The sequence below is a fragment of the Sebastes fasciatus genome, chromosome 21, assembly GCF_043250625.1.
Source record: "Sebastes fasciatus isolate fSebFas1 chromosome 21, fSebFas1.pri, whole genome shotgun sequence".
Lineage (NCBI taxonomy): Eukaryota > Metazoa > Chordata > Actinopteri > Perciformes > Sebastidae > Sebastes > Sebastes fasciatus.
In genome coordinates, this window is record NC_133815.1 from 13,729,762 (window position 1) to 13,744,542 (window position 14,781).

Consider the following 14,781-nt stretch of genomic DNA (forward strand, 5'->3'; position numbering starts at 1 on the left):
TCTCACACACACACACCCTTAGTATTGATATCTGCTTAGATGGACATCTCCCTATTGACAGCCAGTAATGCGAGACACCTAGAGCATTGATCTGAGCTACACAGAGATCATTAAAACTCCTCCCTTTAACAAAGGATGCTTATGGTATTAACATTTAATCACTGCGAACACTGAAACTGTTTGTATATTTTTGGAAAAAGTCGTTTTTCATGGCTCCTGAAGTTCCTAAACTTCAGGATTCATTAATTATGAGATTAGAATAAACATTTGATTGAAACATAAATTTGTAACCCCTCTGTATTAATTAGCAGGGATATAATAGTCATGAAAACCTTTCGCAGGTCTTTATAGAATTACCCATTTGCCTTTATACCTTATCATCCATCCCCTTTAATGGGAAAGGTAGTCCATTAAGGTTCATTAGATACGTCTTGTACTTCATTTCCTTTAATGAGAGCTGATACTTTTCATAAACCACTCCAGGTGCCACTGCCGCGATTAGCTCGTGGAGTTTTTACGATAATCTGTTCCATATTGGGCGCAGCTTTCATCTCCACACTCAACCTTCAAAGGTGCAATTTGTCATGCTAACAGGGATGCACGTGTATTTGGTTTTTGGCCCTAATTTTGCTGCCTTTTGCTTTTTTCACCTTTGTCAGAAGTCTCGATCGCACGCTCCAGTCAGGAGGAGAGGCGCTGTGGAGGTAATTTATATATATATATACTGTATGTGCGTGTGTGCGTGTGTGCGTGTGTGCGTGTGTGCGTGTGTGTGTGTGTGTGTGTGTGTGTGTGTGAGTGTGAGTGTGAGTGTGAGTGTGAGTGTGAGTGTGAGTGTGAGTGTGTGTAAGAGAGAGAAGGAGGAGGATAACACCTGGCATTGCACATTTACAGTATCTTTGACTATAAGATAGCTTTCCAATGCTGCTTAACGCACATAGATCCAGCAGTAAGCGCACCCCCAAGATACATTAAAAGAAAATGCTGATCTGATCATATCTGGAGGAAGTCAGAGATGCATCGTTCTTCTCAACCTTTAAATATAATTTCCTCATATTAAGGGTAGCACAGTAGACACCATACAGTATATGTACTGTATGTAGCTTTGCAGATGGTTTTTCGCAAACCTTCATTTTAGGGCTGTCAATAGATTAAAATATTTAATCGTGATTAATAGCAAATTTTTTATCTCTTCAAAATGTATCTTAAAGGAAGATTTGTCAAGTATTTAATACTCTTATCAACATGGGAGTGGGCAAATATGCTTGCTTTATGAAAATGTATGTATATATTTATTATGGGAAATCAATTAATAACACAAAACAATTACAAATATTGTCCAGAAACCCTCACAGGTACTGCATTTAGCATGAAAAATATGATCAAATCATAACATGACAGACTCAAGTCCACTTTGACTTTGACTTCCCCCAAACTGCATGTGATTATCATAAAGTGGGCATGTCTGTAAAGGGGAGACTCGTGGGTACCCATAAAACCTATTTTCATTCACATATCTTGAGGTCAGAGGTCAAGGGACCCTTTTAATAATTGCCATGTCAGTTTTTCCACGGCAAAAGTTAGCGTAAGTTTGGAGTGTTATTTAACCTCTTTCGCGGTTGCTACCAATGGATTCCTTAGGTTTTCTACTTTCATATGATGTCAGTATCTTCACTCTAACTGAACCTGCTGCAACCTGGAATTTTAAGAGGTTAATTAAAAATTGCAAATTACTTTAATGCATCAAAGAAATTAGTGGCGTTAAAACGAATTTGCATTAACACCTTATTATCACATTAACTTTGACAGCCCTACTTAATTTACTTCATCTAGACTATAAAAAAATAGGGCTGAGAAACATGGTGAATGCCAAAACAATTGTTTCCTTTCTACAGTTTAAGTTGGAATCTGAGTAAATCGATAAAATCACTTTTTAAAAGTGTTGTCTTACTGCCCAGCTGCAACAATCCATACATGAGAATGCTCCGAGTTGATAAAAATGCAGAAAGACTCATCCAAGTTGCCTTAGACAGATACCCTGCGCCCACAGCAATAAGCTACACGAGGAGAAGCGAGGCTTTGGGGACCTTATGTGCCCCGAGTTCCGACTACTTACACAGTCTACAGGCTGCTCTTACTATCATTATTTAGCTTGTTGGAGGCTGTATGTAGTCTGAGAGGGAGCTCTGCAGTATGCAGACAGTGCTCAGGGCAAAAAAACAATTCTTCTCTCCTATACATTTTTCAACATGAATAAAAGCCAGTTGAGGGAAGTGCTCTGACCTGTATTTCATAAACGTATACTTTAGTTGACTTATGTCTCTATACATAAAACATGATGTACTGTATGGATAGTGCATTAATAATACAGAAACCATATGCAGCATATCAATTATTATATTACACTACCATTATTGTGGCAGAATGATTGCTTAATTGCTTAATACAGCAGTATACATTTATATTTATATATATTATATTTAAGGCTGTCAAAGTTAACGCAATAATAACGTTTCGGGAAGGAGGTTAAATAACACTCCATACTTGGTCCCTTGACCTTTGACCTCTGTTTCTGGACAATATTTGTCATTGTTTTTATGTTGTTAATTGATTTCCAATAATAAATATATACATACATTTGCATAAAGCAAGCATATTTATCCACTCCCATGTTCACAAATCTCCCTTTAAGGTACATTTTGAACAGCTAACAAATGTGTGATTAATTTGTGATTAATCATGATTAACTATGGATAATTATGCAATTAATCCCGATTAAATATTTTAATTAATTGACAGCCCTAATTTATATATATTATATTATATATTTAACTCTTATTTTTGGCTGGACCCCCTGTAAATGACACAACAAGAAGTCACACATAATAATTCAAACGTAAATTAATTTTACTGTAATTATAGCCAATGTATTCAATATCTAGAGGAAAGTTGCATGTGGATGCCAGATATAAACAGGGCATTCTTACACATCTTTTATCTGTGAAATACAGGAGGTCCCACTCAGTAAGAACAAAAAAACAGGAAGAGACAAAGAGAGAAAAATCTTTTTTTATTGCAGAACACTCCATCATTACCATATGAATTGCAGCTTCAATTACCACTTTCACTTGTGTGAATTGACAGAGAATTTCCTCCATCCTCCGTATCCCTTTCTTCTTCTTCCAGACTTCAACCTCTTCCACATGATCGCCGTGGGGCTCAGCAGCTCCATCCTCGGCTGTCTGGTCACCCTGCTGGTCTACTCGTACTGCCAGCGCTACCAGCAGCAGTCTCACGACGCCACTGTCATCCACCCCATCTCAGCGGCGCCGCTCAACACCAGCATCACCAACCACATCAACAAGCTGGACAAATACGACTCGGTGGAAGCCATCAAGGTCTGTGGACAGGTTTGCGCTGGGGTTCACCGGGGGTCGCACTTGATTGATGTCCAGATGTGTAAAGAGGCAGAGTGGCAGTTTATAACATTTCCTTACTGTTTGACTTATGTCACACTCCCAGTCAGTGAGCAACGGTTTGCCTCTTCCTCCAGTGTCACTCGTGATTAAATACACTTCTTACTGCATGACTCTCACTGTCACACCACCTCCTGTCGTGCACTGACACTCTCTCGCCGTGTAACAAAATTGGCAGTTGTGCGTACATCCTCTCTCCGTGTGCTCCTCTGCTGTGTGTCTCAGTGTGTGACTTTGTTCTGTGTCAGTGGTCATACACTGCTTTCTCATAACATACTAATGCAATTACTTATCGGTGCGTGGGTAGGTAATCAGCGAAGATGCTCTGCATCTGCACATTTCCCTGCTTAGACAGTGTCGGACAGAAATATGAGCAACAGAATGAGATGCAGTGAGCAGCAGGTTCCGTTTATGCAGAGCAGTTTATTTTCAGAGGCAGATTTCTTATCATTGCTTTCTTTGCCTCTGTGTGTGTGTGTGTGTGTGTGTGTGTGTGTGTGTGTGTGTGGTTTTAGCTCTGCAACGAGAAAACAAACTTATTAACAATAAATCAAATCACCTCAGAGATGTGCGATAAACAGGTAAATCAAAGCATTAAAGAAGTGAATTAAGTTACAGGACGCATGCATCATGGTGGAGGTCAAAAAGAGAGAGCAAAGTGAGGAAGGCAATCTCAATTTCAATCTTGACTTTATTTTTGTCCCTGGAGGGCAATTGGTTCTACAGCAAGGCATACAATACATGAAAGAACATAGACATACAGTACAGTGAGGGGAAGGAGAGGCATCCTGAATACAAGTGAGCTAGAAGCTCAACAAAAGGAGTCACTGGTGTCTGACTCACATTTCCACAGTGGCAGCATATACTGTATGGCCTCTTTTAACAGCTGCCCCCAAAACTTAGGTTTAACTTAATGGTTTTGAGTCAATTCAAAGTCCTTCTGCCACTTAGGTCAAGGTTGCAGGTTTGGTTCATAATGCCAGATAAAACTTCCTCTTCCCAATCCGGTTGGTGAGGGTGTACATTGCTTGAGGAAAGGGATCATCCCGCCGCCCCAAGAGCAACATATTTGGGGTGACAGGATCAGAGTCGTCCACGTTGGAATGGTCGGTATGTCTCCCAACGGTTTGGAGTTCAAGATTCCTTCAACCTCCACCAGTACAGTGTGGAGTACTTCTGGAGGATGGGCAGGAGGGTGACCAGACGGGCGGAGCCGCTCTGGGGGTCGGTGACGTAACCCCACTGAAGGACGGAGACGGGCCGCTCTGGGGGTCGGCGACGTAACCCCACTGAAGGACGGAGACGGGACCGCTCTGGTGGATGATCGAGAGGTTGGCGACATAGGCGGAACCGCTCTTAGGGTCAGCAATGTGACCCTTTACTGAAGGAAAGAGACGGGAACGCTCTGGGGGTCGTCGATGTAACCCCACTGAAGGACAGAGACAGGATCGCTCTGGGGGTCGACGACGTGACCCCACTGGAAGATGGCCACGGAGATGGGACCCCACTGGAAGATGGCCACGGAGACGGGACCCCACTGGAGGCAACTGGACAGCAGAGCAGGAAACCGACAACAGGCCTTGGAAGTCTGGCCAGGCGGAGGCAGCAGGGTCAGCTACCTTTGACTCCAGCGGCAATGCAGGCGCTTTAGCAACTCACAGTGGATCAGACTCCAACTCTGTCCTCGCCGGTATATGTTCTAAGACAGGGTCACATGTTGCAGCTGCCTTTGCTGTGTTTTGAGATGGAGTAGAGATGTGGGAGTTTTTAATCTGTAAAAAGCTGGACACTAGTGTGGCCTCCTCAAGCTCTCTCTCTCTGCCAGTCTAAATATCCTGGCTCTAGTAATCAGAGTTGTGAAGAACTCCCATTCTCGTGTGGCCTCACATGCTTGGTCTGCTAGTTTCCTGTAGGAATCCTCAGCTTCCTTTTTCTCTTCTTGTTATCTTTGGATTTCCCCCAGTTCCATCAATTCTCCTCCAACAAAGCAGCCTGGAGGGGGTCAAGAGCTTCCCTAATAGCTTCTTGATGAAACTCTGCCTCTCCTCCAACCACAGGAGGTGTGGTTGCAGTGTCCAGAGCAAGTAGGATGAGAATGGCTGAGTTCTGTATAGCTCAACCGGAAGTATGCTGGTCATGTTGAACACCTACTGATGAGGTGATATTTTGAGGTAAGCTGGTGGATGCCTGTGTCGCTGGCCCCTGCTGCTTCCTGATGGCATTATTTTTTGGCTTGGCTCCTAATTGGTCAGTCTGTGTAGCTCCAAGAATACTTGGTGAGAGTCAGCCATGGGCACACCAGGTTCCAGCATAGTGGCTTGGTCCAGGGTTATCCATGCTCATATCATTCAAGTCTCAATTGGCTCCAGCTCGAAGGGCCTTTTTGTTGTACAGGAATAAACTGGACTGGACTTAATGATATGAGCAACAGAATCAGAAGCGGTCAGCAGCAGGTTCTGTTTGTGCAGAGCAGTTTATTATCACAGGCAGATTTCTTATCATTTCTTTCTTTATTTCGGTCTCTGGTTTTAGCTCTAGAAAACAAACTTATTAAAAATAAATCAAATCAGCTCACCGGGTATTGTGTGACACTTCCCACTCACACTCTGTGATGGAATGAACTCCGTTTGTAGTCACACTCACAGCTGAATGAAGCACCCTTCTCTAAGGTGTAGAGTATAAATACAACAGCAAGTTTTGGGACAAACTTCCCTCTCTCCAACGGAAACAGAAACTGTCTTAACTATGGTTTCTTATCAAGAGGCAACAGGTAAACAGCACTAATAATAAACTACATAAGTAACAGTGTGGGCAGTGAGGTGGCAGACTCATTACACTCCATATAAAATGGGGCTTAAACCTATGGAGAAAAATCTGAATCAGAATCTGGTTTATTGCCAAGTAGGTTTTCATATACAAGGAATTTTCTTTGGTGTTTTGGTGCATAAACAAAAAAACGTAAAAATATATATATTTTTTTTAAATATTTTTTAAAAATAGGCCTACTTTTAAGAAAATATGTACAATAAATCTGTTTAAAATGAAAGAGCTTCGCAGGAATGTGTAAAGATATATTGTAGGGGAAGTGCAAAGGTTCACAGTATTGAGGATAAAAAGACTGCAATATACAGAGAAACTAAAAATATATCTTACTCCCATGCTTCTTTGGTTGCATTTTTTTGGTAAACATCTTCTCGTTTTTAAGTCTGATGTTTATGAGCTGCTTTACTTTTCAAATAAACACGCCTATCGTTTTTCAAGACTAGATATTTGATCCTAAATAAAAAGTATTTTTTAAGTCTGTATGACCATATTAAATGTTTATCTTAGTTTGAGCAGTTTACGTTTGTTCGGAGCGCGTTCCATGACAAACGCAAAACGCCGCTACATGTGGCCAGTAAGTCGGCATCGATGAAGGCTCGTTGTTGGAGGGTGATATAACCCACTTCCACCCCCGCTAATTGATTTGGGATGGTACTTAATATGTCGGACCCTCCACACAAACGCAGTGGAAACGGGTTGGGAGAGGGTGTAGGGGGTGGATTGAGAAAGGCCCTTTGTGTCATTATTGCATCCTAAAATGCAGACAGTCGGATGCACCCGAGCCAGTGACAGACATCCAGCTACTCTCGTGGTACAAACAGCCTCTTATCCACTGATACGTCAGGCCTTTAGTGCCAGACTAGAGCTGGTGATTAGTGCTTGTCCACAGCTACTCCATGCCCCAGCTGGGCTTTTTTCAAGGATTCCCAGTGCTCTGTATTAAAGAGCCTTTCAATCACTTATACACCCTGTGCATTTTTTTACCCTAAAATGAAGCTTCAGAAGTTATGAATCTGGTAGCATGATTTTACACCAATAAAATAATTTGCTTCAAAATATTCTTACAAATTACAGTTGTAAAATAGTCTGGAACTTGCTGGCCACTTAAAGGCTCTGGCACGTTTTGGCCTTCCTGCTGATAAGCAGCTATTGGATATGCCAGACTACATGGCATGAATCATAGAGAGAGGCTCCAGTAAGCTGCCCCCCTTACTGTAGTTACTGTTGCTATGCCTGTGTGCTTTTTATTCTCGCATTGCAGATAGCAGTTTACAATAACAACGGTGGCAAATTTACTTTTTGCTACATGGTATTGTACTGAAAGACTGAGGATAAAGCTGCATGTTCAGGCAAAAAGTCGACAAAGACATGTAAAGAAACAGCATGTTTTTCTATTGCCGTGTGGAGCTGGTTAATCCTCGTATTATAAGTATGATCTGACTGTTACGTTGTTCAAACATGACCCTGTTTAGCTGCTTCGCTCACATATGTTCATCATTTTAAACAGTATGTTTTTACTTTTGATATGACAAGAGAAGAGGATTTAGGAAGAGGACTAACCATTGTGTTGTTGCTTGATGGGGTTACTGGGGTGTAAACTTCCTTAAATCCAATAAAGAGCACAACAGAGCTGCTAATGTTAGCCTGCACTCTGATAGCATCCAGGGCCAGCTTCCACTCAGTGGAGAAATACTACACAGTGGAGGCGCTAGTAGTAAACTATTTTTCAAAGGGGACCTATTATGCTTTTGTGCTTTTTCAAACCCCAAAGGGAGTTACTCTCCCCCACAGAAACACTGCTCCTGAACTGCCTGAAAAGCCTTGCTTGAAGTCCCGCCTTTTCTTCCGTAATGTGGTGATGTCACCAAGTAACACATTTGCATAACGGCTAGTTTGGCATGCCCTCAAACAAAGCTAATTAGAGCGGAGCTGGAGCGGAGTCCAAAGAGTTTGGTTTGGTTGACCAATCACAACAGAGTGGGCCAGCTGACCAATCAGAGCAGACCAAACAGAGCGTTTCAGACAGAGGGTGAAAAGAGGTGCTGCAGCACAGCCGGTATAAGAAAAGTAAAGCGTTTTTTGAACATTAAATCATGTAAACATGTTCTAGTAGAAACCCAAAATACAAGTAAGCACCTGAAAATAAGCATAATAGTTCCTCTTTAACGTAACCTGTACCCTCTCAAGCTTAGTTCATTAATCTGCTAACTTGTGGCCTTGGATGTAATACTCGGTTACTGTTGTAGGCAGTAAGCTAATAACTGAACATGCTATCGTTTGCAGCTACATTGGAGCAGACAAACACCCCGTTTCCTCACACTTTGTTCTTGCACTTTTGGTTTTGGACAGGCTAGGAAAAAAACCACCACCCTCCAAACTTCTTCATTTTCCTACAGCCATACGCACCACTTCAATATGTAGAGAAATTCAAAGCGTGAGAGACCCGCTGTTCAGGGGAGAGGTTTAGCGCACGGTCAATTGGTATTCTTCAAAGTTTTACACTAAAACTCAGCTTAGTATTATAACTTGATTTTACTGCAATGCTGATAAATCAGCATTTTTTTCGGCAGATTTTCTTTTCGTTTGTGTTTGATATCCTGTCAGAGGAAGTCTTCAATATCAGACATGTATTATGAACTAAGTGAATACCTTGATCTCTGTTTGCAAAAACTACTTCTCACATATGAAAGTGTCACAGAGTGAGATAGATCATTTGGCTCGGAGCAAACGTCTCCAAATGTAATTTCATTGCAGAATAAAGGTGTGAGGAGCGTTCATCTGTCATGCAATTAGAGTCAGGAGCATCGAGCATAATTCAGTTTGTCCTATTGCAGACAGAGGCGGATATGAATATAGACAGACCGTGTGAAAATACAAAAGGAGCTGCATGACAAATGATCACTGTCTAATTTTCCAGAAGCACATTCTGCCTCCAACCCTCACTCACTGAGCCTAAACCGTAATATGCCTCTTTTGAGCGTTTATAGGGAGGAATGATGAACACCTGATGCCATATTTGAGAGGTTTTGGCTCAAATCCTTATGTTGATGAGTCTTTATTATTATGCACAATGTATCACAGATACTGGTTTCTTGGCCAACGGGAGTATTTTCAGCAATCTAGTTTATGATCACAAACTTAAGTCAGCATGTAGCTGCAGTTTTCTGTACAGCTACATGGTGATTGAATATGGCCCTAGGGTTTCTTTGAGGATGACTCTTGCCCATTCCTCTCCTCCTTGCAGCCCGATGTGTCGGTACTCTTGCCCTTGGACGACCCCGCCATGCACCAGCCTCTCTCTGCTAACATGGGGGTGTCCATGCGTGGCCTGGAGATTTTCTACTAACCTCTGACCTCTACAACATCTCGCCTCTTGACCCCCCCCAACAACTCTTTGACCCCCACCACTACTACTTCCTCCTCCCCACCGTGCCCCGCCCTTCCACTTCCTGTGGCACTTCCTGTGTGTGGCAGGTTGGAGTACAGACTAGTTTCTCTTTCTTTGCTCAGACCCCTTCATCCCTCCATCACCCCCTTCTCCCTCCCGGCTTGTGAGAAGGCAGTGTATCCCTCCCTTATTTTTCTCTTTCAACAAGTGCCTCCATTTGCATGTTTTTTTCATGTTTGTCTTCCTTGTTTCGTCCTCTATTTTTTTGATGGTTTGATTTGATGGGTTTGAGAAAAAGAAAATCCATCGTTGTGCTGTTTAATTACGCTCCTCTGTTACCTCTCTATCACTAATGCCACTTCCTAGCCTAAGCACATTTTGTTTACCGCACCAGAAACTCAAATGTAATCATTCCTCAGCCAATTAAAGAGGTTTAAGGCAAGAAGACAAAGTAGATGATGCTAACAAGCATCGTAGCACAGCTGTTTAAAAGCAGCCATGGGGCCACCTGCAGAGACACATAACCGTCTCCGGGGCTGCGGGAGTGTTGATTACATTCCCTTTGTGTGCAAATCACATAATGGGAAAGTAGCAAAATATATGAGTTTTTTGTCCAGCACACTCGTTCCCTATCAGTGTCAGTCGGAAACATCCATCAACGGCAAATGCAGCATCATCAAGTGTTCAATTACACTGCCCCAAGGGACTCCCAGCACACACTCTCTACAACAGACTGCATATGAACGCATCCATTTGCCAAATTGCTGATGTTGTATTGAGCACCACATCAGAAGCTCATTCCATGTTTACTATGTCACGCAGGGACAGAGAAGATGCCCCCATGGCTCTTCCTTATTGTTTAACAGAAAAGAGACTCTCTCGTGATCGATTTTTATGGCTTAGATTGTCCTAGAGGACCAACAATTGGAGGGCCATAAAAACTGCTGATGCTGGGTATTAGAGATGACAGAGGTGGACATACGGACGTGCATCAAAATAATTTAGCCCTGTGGTGGCTTATCATTTTTCCAGCCTGTTTGCAAATGCTTTGACCTTGCACTGTGAAATGTATGTTTCATTCACTGAGCGGCCTCCCATTGATTTGTGTTGCTCCTTTTTTTTCTTTTTTGGGCTAGATGGATTTGCTTTTACCGTGCCATCTGGGCTGAATAATCACTTGATCCATACCGACTCCTTTCCTTTTTTTTGTCCACAGGCCTTCAACAAAAACAATCTGATTCTGGAGGAAAGAAATAAGTACTTCAACCCTCAGCTTGCCGGGAAGACCTATACCAATGCATACTTCACTGACCTCAACACCTATGATGACTATTAAGCCTTGATTCGGCAGTTTCAGACTCCATACCATAGCGGGCACGCCAACCCTATCATCCATTTTGACTGTATTCTTTTCTTTGTGCTTTGTATTGAGATTCGTGACACCATGCGTGGGATAGTCCCACTCTCAGACTCTATGGCAGCTGGTATGTAATGAAAACACAGACACACAGTGTTGCCAACAGAGTGAAATGCCCACTTTCTCTCAGGTGCCTTGGGGTACACTTGGAAAGCTCAATTTTTGGGGGCAAATCTTGCCTTGACTCTCTCTGAGAAACGGACAACTGGATTACCCAATGTGGACAAAAACGGGGAAACTCAAAGAGACTGTGGGAAATGTGATCCCCTTTTAACTTTCCTGTGACGCCTCTAAAATAGACCTGTATTTGTAATGATGGGAAATAACCACAAAACCGCTTTGCATGACTTCATCTGACGTGTTTTTCTCTGCTGTTCTGTTTCGTTTTTTGCATGGTTGATCGCATTCCAGGGTTTGGGGACTTGCAAGCAGCGTTTTTTTTTGCTGGTCTTAGGTTCAGGACTGGTTTTGGAAGTCATAAAAACAAAGACTTTGGTGATGCTTGATGGTTTTTACCATTTACTGCTGCAGCAATCTCCAGATGGATCAATATCCACCCCCAGTCCTAGAATCAGGATGTAGATATTTGAAGTCTGTGGTCAAGTTTGTCCACTTTTTCTTTTCTTTTCTTTTTTTGTTACAGGATCTAGCAGCTAGCAGTGATTTAACTTACAGTGTACCATATCTTTGGCTTTCTTTTTTTTTAATTTTATTATTTGTGTTGCTTTTAAAACTACATATGTTTTGTACAGGATGTTAAGTTTGAAGCCTATGTCTGTAGTTTTTTCTAAATACATTTATTCAGTGTCGCAAGTGTTTAAAGAATAAAACATTTCCTTTTGAAAAGAAAAAAAGTTTATGTGCATTCTGACAAGTAATCAGGAGTATTCATATCAGCCTACATCAAGTTCAGTCTTTGTCACCGTACTTTTTTATATTTTTTGTAAAAAAAAAAATAATGTTTTTGAATTTTGATAGTGTTCGCTATTCCTTTCGCTTCTGAGTTAAATATGTAACTTGTGAGAGCAGGATGTTAATGGCATTTACTGTACAGATGGAGCGTAGCAAGGCCTACTCTTCTGAACCCCGACTGGAGTGCTACCCATATACTATGAGATGAAATCCCTTCATCACATTGAGATATTTCTGTTCAGAGTGTATAACCAAATATTAGGTTATTCAATGGTTCAGTTGCAACTAACTCTTTTTACATGTTTGCTTGTGTTACTGTGCATAAATTAAAAACTGCTTCGTACACAACAGACTTGTCAGAGTGTGAGTTATGCAGATTCATTTTTTAGAATATCTCATGTGTAAAGCGTTGATGCCTTCGATCTCGTAAAATTTCACTCTCTCTGCAGCTCTTGTGAATGACCTGAAGGTGACTTCAACTAGAGTGAAAGCAGTTACAAGTGTGGGACGCTTCTGTCCTGTGTGGTTTGCTCTGACAAATTTGGAGACTTTTATGTTCCTCGAGCAAAGTACTGTAAAACCACAGCGCGCTGAGCACAGACCAGCACTTCATAAATCACTCAAAACCAGCCCGATTTTTAAAGGAGTCTTCAGCACGGCCCTGCAGTGACAAATGGCATCAGCGGCAGTGGAAGGATACCTGAAGGATACAAATCGCGCAAGGCAGCAGGGTAAAGGTGGAGGGGGGGCGCCGTCTGAAGTCCAAACTCTAATCTGTATGATGGCGTGTAACACCACACACTGTGCTGTTCTCCATCAACCTTCAACCTGACGTCCCATCTGTGTGCTGAGGGTAATGGAAGGGGGTGTTATTAATCACCCCGCTGTTTGGTCGGTTGGAGGTGAGGGGAGGGGGGGAGGGAGGGTGCTGATCCAGCCCAATGTACGGCCAAGCGCTGTCTGGCTCCAGAGAATCAATCCATCTACCTTGACTTCATTCTTACTACCTGTGAATGCAACGCAGACACACAGATGCCTGTACAGTATATGCACATACTGTACAGGGACGAGAGGACAGCACATGCAAGGCTCAACAATAAGGATTGCCTGATTTGCGGGGGCAAGTAAAATGCAACTTTGGGCTAGTAAGTCTAGCAAAAAAAAGAATTAAACACAGTTTTTTCCGGAGCTGATGATGAATGTTTTGTTGCTTCGCATCTATGACACGCTGTGTCCTTGTTCTGGTTCATTTACTTAAATAAAGATTAAACATGACAATTAACTTTAGTCTTTGTTGTTATTTGATAACTGTTAATAAATAAAACTATTTTATATATGAGCAGGTAAAAATTTACTTCAGGCAAGTAGAATTCTTGCCCACTTGCCTGAAGTGAGAAAAAAAAAAAACATTACTGTTGAACCCTGATATGTAAATGTGTTTTAAAGGTTGTAAAAGTGTGCATTTCCCTTTCAATATTGGTTATCCTCAAAACATTGCCCTCCCCAAACCTTGATAAATGAATCATCACTGGGTGCATACATAATGTGCTGCTTTTCCTGCACGCACACACACATCTACAGCCAGCAGAGTGAAGCTTCCTTCAGCACTTTGCAACATGAGCTACGCAGCTCGTAGTCTGTCAGACACATGTGACATTCCACTTTGACAGCAGGGCCGAGGACAATAAATGACTTTCCCAAAGTGGCATTTAGGGACTGCCAAAGGTCACAGCTAAAGGTCACAAGAGCACGGCTTGTGCATGTCAGAGAAACTGACTGTGTCAGTGCTTGCATGTGTATAAAGAAGTCAAAGTGACATGAGATATGACTCGATGGACTACGTCTTCACATTGTTTATCTATAAGTGTGTAGAACATTTCATTGAAATGGTAACAGCAGTGTTGGTCGAACAACCACTTTGGTCCAGACTGAAATATCCCTGCAACTATATTGGATGGATTGCAATACAATTTTGTGCAGACTTTCATGTTCCCCAGATGATGAATTCTACAGATTGATGATGGATTGGCACAAAATCTGCCTCCATGGTTCCCAGATGATGCATCCTACTGACTGTAGTGATCCTCCGACTTCTCATCTATACTTTGCTTTATGAAGCTGCATTCCAAATCGCATACTTTTTCTTTTCACTTTTAGTATATACTGCAGATACCCTTACAAAGTACGTACTTTTGCATGCAGTATGCATACAATTGGGACTTCGTCATAACATTGCGCCTTGAACTTTGACCCTCTTGCCTATCCACTGTACAGAGGATTGTGGGTTAGAATAGCCAGAAAAGCATGCTGGCTTGCATACTGCAAAATACGACCAGATACATCCTGGTATTTTTGGCATACTGCATTTGACATACTATGTATTGGGACATACTATATCTTTTTCATACTAAATAGTATGGTAGTATGGGTATTTGACTACACAGTGTATGCCTGCAAAACTAATGGCATACCCGTTAGTTGTACTTTGTTTATAATTAGCAACGCGCTAATCTAAGATGGTGATTATGGTAAACATTATACCTTCTAAACATCAGCATGTTAGCATGACATTAGCATTTAGCTCAAAGCACCACTGTACCTAAGTACAGCCTTGCAGAGCTGCTAGCTGTACTGTTGTTTCCCATTGAAACTTACTTTTACTACACATTATTTACTAATGTTGGCAGCTTTTTTTTCTATATTAGTATTTCTTTCAGTCTAACAAAATGTTGTGAATTAGGCATGAGCAAAATAAATAATAAAAT

General features: G+C 41.8%; 1 protein-coding gene across 3 annotated transcripts in view; it reads left to right on the forward strand.

Moving 5' to 3' along the window:
• The window catches only part of sema5a (sema domain, seven thrombospondin repeats (type 1 and type 1-like), transmembrane domain (TM) and short cytoplasmic domain, (semaphorin) 5A), a 136,684-nt gene extending 124,322 nt beyond the window's left edge, over positions 1 to 12,362 (forward strand). The window contains exons 20-23 of one of the 3 annotated variants that reach the window (XR_012592250.1): positions 660 to 704; positions 3,187 to 3,398; positions 9,544 to 9,773; positions 10,904 to 12,362. Coding sequence is in view for 2 of the 3 variants with exons in the window: in XM_074622603.1 (XP_074478704.1) it covers positions 660 to 704; positions 3,187 to 3,398; positions 10,904 to 11,023 (377 nt within the window). In the remaining variant the exon portion in view is untranslated. The remainder of the gene's footprint in view (positions 1 to 659; positions 705 to 3,186; positions 3,399 to 9,543; positions 9,774 to 10,903) is intronic. The other 2 variants (XM_074622604.1, XM_074622603.1) reach the window with 2 other exon arrangements.
• Positions 12,363 to 14,781: the final 2,419 nt, after the last annotated feature.